The 8,969-nt window shown below is 44.6% G+C and overlaps 2 protein-coding genes across 2 annotated transcripts in view; one reads left to right on the top strand and one right to left on the bottom strand.

The window, feature by feature from the left end:
• PHALS_11863 (ubiquitin fusion degradation) overlaps positions 1-1,762 on the top strand; it is a gene marked incomplete at both ends in the record, with an annotated part of 1,989 nt that extends 227 nt beyond the window's left edge. Inside the window, 8 exons of the mRNA XM_024727300.1 lie at positions 137-193; positions 273-340; positions 405-475; positions 538-570; positions 627-748; positions 825-955; positions 1,026-1,261; positions 1,338-1,762. Of these exons, the coding sequence (XP_024577891.1) occupies positions 137-193; positions 273-340; positions 405-475; positions 538-570; positions 627-748; positions 825-955; positions 1,026-1,261; positions 1,338-1,762 (1,143 nt within the window). The remainder of the gene's footprint in view (positions 1-136; positions 194-272; positions 341-404; positions 476-537; positions 571-626; positions 749-824; positions 956-1,025; positions 1,262-1,337) is intronic.
• A 246-nt stretch (positions 1,763-2,008) lies between these two features.
• Positions 2,009-3,028, bottom strand: PHALS_11862 (Serine-threonine protein kinase 19; the record flags this gene model as incomplete). Its single annotated transcript, XM_024727299.1, has 4 exons — positions 2,009-2,312; positions 2,381-2,688; positions 2,755-2,794; positions 2,856-3,028. The coding sequence occupies 4 exons, from the start codon at positions 3,026-3,028 to the stop codon at positions 2,009-2,011; spliced, it is 825 nt and encodes a 274-aa protein (XP_024577890.1).
• Between the last annotated feature and the right edge of the window lie 5,941 nt (positions 3,029-8,969).

The following is an 8,969-nucleotide window of genomic DNA, read 5'->3' as shown; positions in this document are numbered from 1 at the left end:
TTTACGTTAGTGAAGTCGTGTACTTCGAATGATATGCTATGTGCGTTTTTGTAATTATTTTAGTTCTGTTATCGATGTGCACCACGTATATTTCGCTTGCAGCAGATTAATGTCAGATACACTAAAGTGTGCTTAGTTTCCCCCTTCGGTCATTTGCGAAGAACAACACGTAGATCGGAGCATTTCAACTATGGTATGTTAGTCTACTCATTATACCAATAGTAATAATTGTTATCACATTATTTACTTTGTGCATAATTCATTGAACACAGTTTGGCGGATTTGGTGGAGATGGAAACCCATTCGGTGTGCAATTCAACTTTAACGACTTCCCACAGCGGTCCGTCGTCGAATGGAATTCCTTCAAAGTGTTTGTGAATAGCTTACAATTATCAAATTTGCAGATTTGATGAGCATTATCGTGTATATCCAGTGTCATTTTGTGACAAAGCGCATCTAGAAGATGGCGATAAGAGTGAGTAGAGAACTTAAGAGTATTCAAGCATCTTACAATATTTGTTTGTTTATTTTACATAGTTTTGCTACCTCCATCTGCTCTTGAAATGTTGGGTACGTAGGTTGGCTCATAATCATAGCGTGAATTAACTCAATTCTTTCATGTTTAGCTCGTCTACATATTGAATATCCAATGTTATTTAAAGTAACGAACGAAGGTGTCGATCGTTCATCGCACTGTGGTGTGTTGGAGTTTAGTGCACCTGAAGGAAGTTGCTACATGCCATACTGGGTGAGATTCTAGTGATATATTTGCGATTCTTGTTCCATTCGAATAAACTTTTCATACTGCGATTTTATGGTGACAGATGATGCAAAATCTTTTTGTGAAAGAGGGTGGGATTCTCAATATACAAAATGTATCGCTTCCGAAGGCGACATTTGTGAAGTTGCGGCCCCAGTCGCAGGCTTTTTTGGATATTTCAAACCCTCGTGCAGTGTACGACAGCATTGTTATCATATTAAATCACTTGCGGTTGATTTTTAAAGTACTAAGTTGGTTCTTGTAGCTTAGAAGGATCTCTCCGAAAGTTTTCATGCATGACAATAGGCGACACGATTTGCCTTCAATACAACAACAAAAATTATATGTTGGATGTCCGTGAGGTCAAGCCTGCACCTGCTGCTTGCATCATTGAGACGGACTGTGAGGTGGATTTTGAGCCTCCAGCTGACTATGTCCCTCCAATACCCCCGTCAGCAGCAGCAGCATTTCCAACTACGCCGTCAGATATTCCCTATGGAGGTGAACACGCTTCCATAAACGTTACTTATTGTCCCACAAACCATGTGCTCACCATGTTTTGGCCCTGTATAATTAGGTATGCCAACAATGAAAGCAGAAGACATTAAACCAGCTCGCATCGCTGCTTTCAATGGCGGATTGCGACTAAAGAAAAGAAACGATGAAGGCTCCACAGATGCAGCTGCACTACGCGCTGCTCGATTACGCAAATATGAGGCGTTTCATGGTACTGGGTACTCGCTTAGTGGTAACACGCTCCCAGCCAGTAGTGCGACAAATGATTCTCGTCTTGGTGGTTCATTAAACGATGGCAATGGCCTTAGCAAAAGCAATGGTGAATCAACTTCAGCGCATAAAGCCAAGCATTTGATGGGCAATCGTCTTAATGGCGAAGCGGTAGATCTTGCTGATGAAGTTAAGATGGGCAACGAGGTGAATGAGAGCGAAGAAAAACAAAAGGGTGTCGTTCCGTTTCAAGGTCAAGGTCGGCGGCTGAGATAAGTTAGCTATTGCGGAGAGAGCAAAATGATAAGCTATAATATCCTTTATTTCTCAGAACAATGAGAATTTATACAAATTTATGAATGTTTCAGGCTTCTGTGGCTGTCAAGAAGTTTAAAAACAATTAAGCGGCACAAAAGTTCACCTGTCAAAATGATAGTTGGGAATGCCCAGTGTGTCTATCCTTATCCTGACTAACGACGTCTGATCTTGTTGTTGACATGTGTTGGAGAAAAATGGTGGATATCATCTACAGTTATCAGCTAGAGCGACAAGTATACCAGACGTAACTTCTGTGCGCTTCACCAACCCACAGCCTTCCATATCGGCGAGATGAAACTCGAGTTGAAAGTGCGAGTGCTTCAACTTTTTCTTCTTTAGTTGCTGTTCGTGCATTTCCTTGTACTTTGTGCGCTTAAGTATATTTATTATCGATGTTCGAGTTTTCGTGATTGATGATACAAGTTTACCAATTCCAGGAACCGAAAAGGAATAGGCCTCGTCATCCAATCGAGTTGTCGGTAGCAAGAATCCAAGCCGCTGAATAAGCCTATACATTCTCTATATATAAGCCAAATACTGACCACATCAAGTGCTTAATTGCCTTGCAGCGCATACCTCACCATAGCTCGAGCTTCTGACTCACATAAGTTGCCCCAGTTCTTTTCAAATATCGAAATCAGCGCATTTAATGGCACAGTTGTATACGAAGAAATGAACGGAAGTATCCGTCCATACGCAGCCATCGCATCTAGTTTCGTAGATACAGCTAAACTCGCCTGATGCTGACGTAATTGCTCGCAAAATACGTTTTCATACTGTTTCACCTCAGCAATGTAATCTTCTGTGCGTAAAATTGCCAAATCCCTTGACCCTGATGAAATTTTGAGCGTTATTAACTTGCCATTGCTTTGTAGCCGATGTACCTGAAAATGATTTACTAGCAATCGATGATTCAATCAGTTAGGAACAGCAAAATGAAGAGTTCTGACATTCTGATCGATAAATGTGCGATTTGGTAAAATAGTATATCTGCAAACATGAAACAAAATTAAGAATTTAATATAATTATATATAAAGTTTACTCACTTACAATTGGTGCCAGAGAACAATTGGGGGCAAACCTAGCGCTACGAATGCGTCATTGTTTCGATTTAGACACAGCTGTATAGATGCCATGGTATCATCGATAAGATCGACAGAAGTGCTCCATTCACCATCGTCGTTTTCGACAGGTGCTTGCTTGCGTTTGCGTCGTCGTAGCATATTTTCGTAGTTGGCGACCGTGGGATGGATCATTAATTATCTAGACTTATCGCTAACAATTAAGTGTACCACAAGCATTACAAATCCTGTTATATAGCGTTTGCAAACATTACATAATTATGATTAGCACTTGAATAAACTTAATCAAGATAACGCATTTATGAGACAGTCTCCCTATAATGATGTGCAAATACACTACACATAGGACAGATAATAAACGTTACATAAGTTATGCCTGCTGTACGTCCTCGGTGTTTGCACCGAAATGGTGACTACATTAAAGTATTGTAAGCATGTATAGTTCACCACACGCCACCAACCATCCTGGCGTAAAACGTTGGCATCGCGTGTGAGATCAAGTTTTACCAGACCGATATCTGAACAACATAAGTTAATTATTGTAAGCCCTTCGATGAGATATATTCCACCACTCGCACTCAGTGCACCGGGACTGTCTTCGATAACGGAGTCATCCATGACGGATATGCTCAGATTTTCCCTGGCTTAAACTTTGCAGGTTCGGTGGTATCACCGTCTTACAGTACTTGCATTCATCCCCTAGAGATAATCTTGCAGTCTCAGCGCAATCTTTGCTTGAAATGATGAAAGAGGATGCGAACCCTATGGCTACCCAATCACTCCATTTTAAAGTATATGAACTTTCCTGTTATCCGAATACTGCTCCACACGGTGGAAGCGACACACGATAAAGCTGACCCAGCAGTACTGTCGCAATGTGACAAAGTTGTACATCACTTATTAACTCATAAAGCAGCCTCTTCGCCAACAACTCACTATCGCCTGTTCTTATCGAATCTTTTCTAGCAGACTGCGGCGCCAAGCTTCTCTGATTCATCTTGACGGGACCAAACTTGGAGATTTTGACACCCTATACCTTATACCTGTCTCACGAGAGATTACTACTGCAGTCCCTCAATTAATGTAGCTTTACTTGTCCTTCTCATCAAGAGTACACTCTGGGAACGTGACCCACGGTCGCTTCAACCTCCAGGCTTTGCTCACTCACCTTAGCAATATCAATTAACTTCATTTTGATTACCCAACATGCTGCGCTGAAGCCATCACAGCCTCGTACCCGCGCCAAGGGTGATTCATCCTTCTTACTGCGGCGATTCCGTATCTTTTTTATTTTCATCCAGAAAGAGCTGCACGGCACCCAATCCTTTTGATTCTCGTTCGATTTATGGCTAATAGTGTTTAGACCAGGCCAAATCGTATCCCAAATTCAGGTCTAGACTGACAATATGTTGCACTATCAAAGTCCTAAACGTTGATATAAGAATCCATAACAGAGGTGATTCTTGACCTCTGAAGTTCTTATATAGAAAAGAAGTACGTGGTGTGTAATAGATTTCATTTTCAGCTGAACCATTTTTCATGACGATCCGGCCAGGCCATACGAAGAATATTGTCTCTTATGAAGAACTAATCAGCGAATCATGACGTCCACGGACAAGATACTTGCACTCAACATCTTCAATACCTCCGCGAACTGTCATTTATTCCCAGCATTCGCGCGTCACAAGAATTCGCACTGCGGCTCTACAGATTCCGGGACGTCGATGTTGTTGAGAAAAAGACTACGTCTCTTTGAGTTCGTTCCTGAGATGGCTAAATTGTAATGACTTCAATCACTACGAGATACGAATAAACTTCGCTTTTTTCGAAATAGGTCTGGACTTTTTGATGGTTGTACGTGATGTATCCGTTGGTGTGACAATCAAACTTAGTTCGCTCAGGATATTAGACGGCAAGGACATTGATAGTGATAGGAAACAACGAATTTAATCTTATTTTGCCCATGAACAAGGTGTATACATGGCAGTAGAGGCTGCCTTTGATGCGATGATGGAGAACAGCACCGATTTTACAACTCAGCTCATCTTGGCTCCATCATCCACCGCCACATCAAGCCGACTCAATCATACCTTATCTGGAAATATACTCGAGAAAAAGACTCTGCACTTCGTCAACAATATGATGACAGCGTCGCCGTACGAAAAACAATTATTTGAACCGATCCATTAAGCGTTTAAAGCCATGCAGGTGCACCCTAATGCTGACAAGGGCTCACTCCATTGCAGGTAGCATTTTGTCGTGGGCAGCGGAGTTCTATTCAGCAGCATTGCATTGGCGAGACTCAAACGCGATGATGTATCTTTAGATATTGTCATCGTTTTGGAGTAAAACACAGAAGACTAAAAATTATAAAGCGTCACTGACAGCATAAGTCGCCGATCTGGATTCAGGAGTATCGAAACGGGGCAGGTGTGAACATTCAAACTGCATTCTCTGCTATGCTCAAGCACCGTTTCGCATCAAATTTTTAACGAGCAATGTGAGCTTGTGTCATGTCAGCATGATTTGCTCAATACTTGCACAAGTAGTTGACCGGACCAAGCCAATTACTAAGCTTTTCTGGGACAGAGGCATTAAAAAATCAACAATGTAAATCATCTCGGCGGGATCTTAATGCATGCCATTCCTACTAACAAACATCCATGAAATATTACCTCGTTGCCACCAAAGACGCATTTGTCTAAATTGGAGAACAGCTTATTCAATCCCATACACACGTGCAATGCTCGCAAATGTTTGATGTGGCTGTCTCAATTCGACTCACCGTGCTCTGTACGACAATGGACGACGAACCCGTCAGAAGAGTTCTGTACTCAACCACCATGTGGCTGGAATAGCTTCATCACCTGAACAGTTATGAGTCTCGATTGTAATTTAGCTCTAATGGCATAACTATCCACTCCTGGAGTATCATGCTTGAAGTGTTTGCCGCACTGAGAGAGATGTTTGCTGTATCTCGTGTGCAGTTGATAATATTCGCCAACCTAATCAAAAGCACCGACCGTGCTGCTCTGCCGCACATCCCGTTTAAAAATTAGTGTTTGTGCAGAAACAGAAGCTTTATTTTGCGTATTACATGCCAACACCATTCGCCAGTTGCCATTAGTCGGTCTAACATAGGGATTTGGCGCTAAGTGAAGATATTTACTTGTTTTCAAGAATTTTGATATGTCTTGTACCGAGAAGGGAGTGTCAATGACATTACACTATTCTCTTGGTATGGGGTATTGTCAGGTGACGCAGCTTTTGTACCCTGCAATCTAAGACAAATGCATGGTGCACGCCCCAGTTTGGTGGCAACTCGTGCGCTGGGTATGTTGCCATCACGTCGTGATATATCCAATACAAGATCATTGAACCAAATAGATACTCAAGAACTGCTGCCATACTAAACCCAATTAGTGATCTAGGTGCGTCTTCAATGTCGAGATCGTCCAAAACAAATGATAATATTAGCTTCTCTTCCGGTAGCACTCGTACCGTTTTGAACAATTTCACCCTCTTTGAGGTCTTTGCAAACATCCCCTTGAGTAATTTTTGAGGCCGAATGATAGCAGTTGCCGGAGGTTACAATGTAGCCTCACACCCCTATAGGGTTACCCCGGTCGCCATGTTCACCAGAATGCATTTTTGATAATGCTTACCCTTGAATGCTCACTGATTCGGACATAAGGCCACGCACAGGGTAGCGCTGACTCAGCATGACCGTTAAATCGTGAGAAGAAAAAAAATTATTAACTGTAATACATCATAACCCTTTGATGGCGACATTTAGACTCTCAACTTCACCGGCTATGGCACAAAAGAAAGCGATACATAGTCACTTTTCCTCGTAACCGATTCTGACACAGCAGGTTCCAACTTACATCTATCCCATTCTTGTCGAATGCAAAAATGTAAAATGGAGGGGGGTACACGTGAACTGCTAGCCGCACGCTATAAATTAAGACCATTTTACTCTGACAGACTGCAAATCGTATCTGAAAACTGCAAAGTATTATCAGCAAATTTTTGAAAAGCTCTAGGTTACGCATCTTGGTTTCGAGGGCGATCGCAGGCAGAGCCCTTTTTCGTCCCCTTCACGCGGTGCAACTCCGGACGGTGCGTCCGCGGCTCCACGGGAAGCACACCCGAAAACCTCGGCAGCCGGGCGCGGCACACCACGCCCACCATGGGCGACGGATTTCCTCGTCGAGGTTTCAGAGGAAGTCGACTGCAAGTCGGATACTCCTTTCCCAGGATGAAAAGAAGGGGGGGTCGAGGTGCGCCAACGGCGCGACGTGAACCCTGCTCGAATATTGCAGGAACCGTGCTCGTTTTCCGGCCTCTCGACTTTGGGAAATGTGATATTATTACCAATCGCCTCGACGAGGCACAGAAGCAGCATTTGGACGCTGCCCAGAAGGCGGCTTTCATGCGCTCGTATCCACGTTCGGTCTCTGATCCTCGTGTTGAACACGGCGCCCGGCGGGTCCCGCTACTGAAGCGAAAGACGCGATCACTCGATCGTTAGGCGTCAACGTAGTCGAGCCCCCAGCCACTACACAAGCTGAGCTTGACCAACGAAAAGGTCTGCGAGCTCGCTTCTTTGTACCTCAAGCAATTTCAATGAAGAGGTACCGCGCTCGACTTCGCTTAAAGAAGAAGCGCTCCTGTACCCGCTATGCGATAGATTCCTGGTGTGCTCGCCCCTGGCAAAACCGCTGCAGATGATAAAGAGCTCTTTGAGCAATGGGTGCAGCGGCACTGCAAACTTTCCTCGTTGTCTAGCTTACAGTGGAGCCACACGGAACCTCACAAGATATTGGGTTTGACCCTGTCGACGACGTCGTCCCACAAGGCGTTCTACGTGACAGTGGATGTCACCATTCTCATCGAGAAGAGTCGGCAGCGGACGATGACGACCTGGTCGACCGCCGTACGGTGACTCGCTATGCTCTTTGAGCTTTGAACAAAGTCCGTCGTCATCAGCACATCTTTCCGAGGTCACCTACCGCTGTGCGGAAGAATTCGAGGGCTTGGAGCACTTTGTGCAGCGAATGCCTCACGTTGAGAACTATCGTGCTCTGTCGGAACGGCTCCTTGTCGTCGAATGTGTCACTTTGCGCGCCGATGGAGCGCTTGGCGCCGTTAGAAACGATGATCGTCGTAATTCGTGCTCCGAGCCAGTTGCTGGTTCAGCTTCTGGACGGCCGAGCACTTCGGGGTGCCGCCCCGGCGCCAACGCTTCCGCGTCCATTTGCGCCGGATGCCGGTACGGCTTAACAAAGCCCAGATAAAACACCGGGTGGGTGTGCATCCTTCTCGGAAGGCTCAGCATAAACGCAAGGCCTCGCTTAATCACAATCTTAACAGGTCCAATAAACCCTGGACAGAGCTTTGTCTACGACAGCAGAGACTGACGTCTCGGCCTTGTCTGCAGGTACTCGTCAACAGAATCGGAAAGAGGCGGGGAAATCTGACAAAATCACATATCTTCTCCAAACAACCAAGACTGTCGGTTCTGGAAGAAAAGTGAATACGCCCAGCAAAAAGAATTCCTTATCACGAATGTGGTGATGAAATGGGAACAGGCAACCCATTGAGCAAGTCGGCAGCCTACGATCTGCTGATCTCTACCTTTGGCCATGAACAGGAAGCGGAACGCACTGAATGGGAGGTGAAGATGAAGATCCATTCGGGGCGTATATCTCCAAGCCTTTCGCAATGGGTCACCAGAGTTCTTGAAAGACATCGGTTTTCAATTCGGAAGGAATCGATCTCCCAGACAGTTCCTGACAATTGGTTACAAAATTTGTTTGGATGTCTGTGTCTTGATTTGTAGCATCATGCGATCTGCTGGTGTGACCCGTTTGGTCAATGTTGACGAAATGTTTCGTCAGTTCTACCCGAAAGAAACCCGTTTGATTGCTCCAACGAATGTACGACGAGTCGGCTCCAACCGAGCCAAAGATGCCAAAAACGGGTGCACTGTGATGGTAGCATGCGAGATGTTCCAATCTCAAATCCTTGCCCCTATGATTATCATGACTGGCCAGCCTGACGGGACGCTCACGATTCT

Source organism: Plasmopara halstedii (assembly GCF_900000015.1).
Source record: "Plasmopara halstedii genome assembly, contig: Scaffold_555, whole genome shotgun sequence".
Taxonomy (NCBI): Eukaryota; Oomycota; class Peronosporomycetes; order Peronosporales; family Peronosporaceae; genus Plasmopara; species Plasmopara halstedii.
This window is presented reverse-complemented; position numbering and strand designations above follow the sequence as displayed.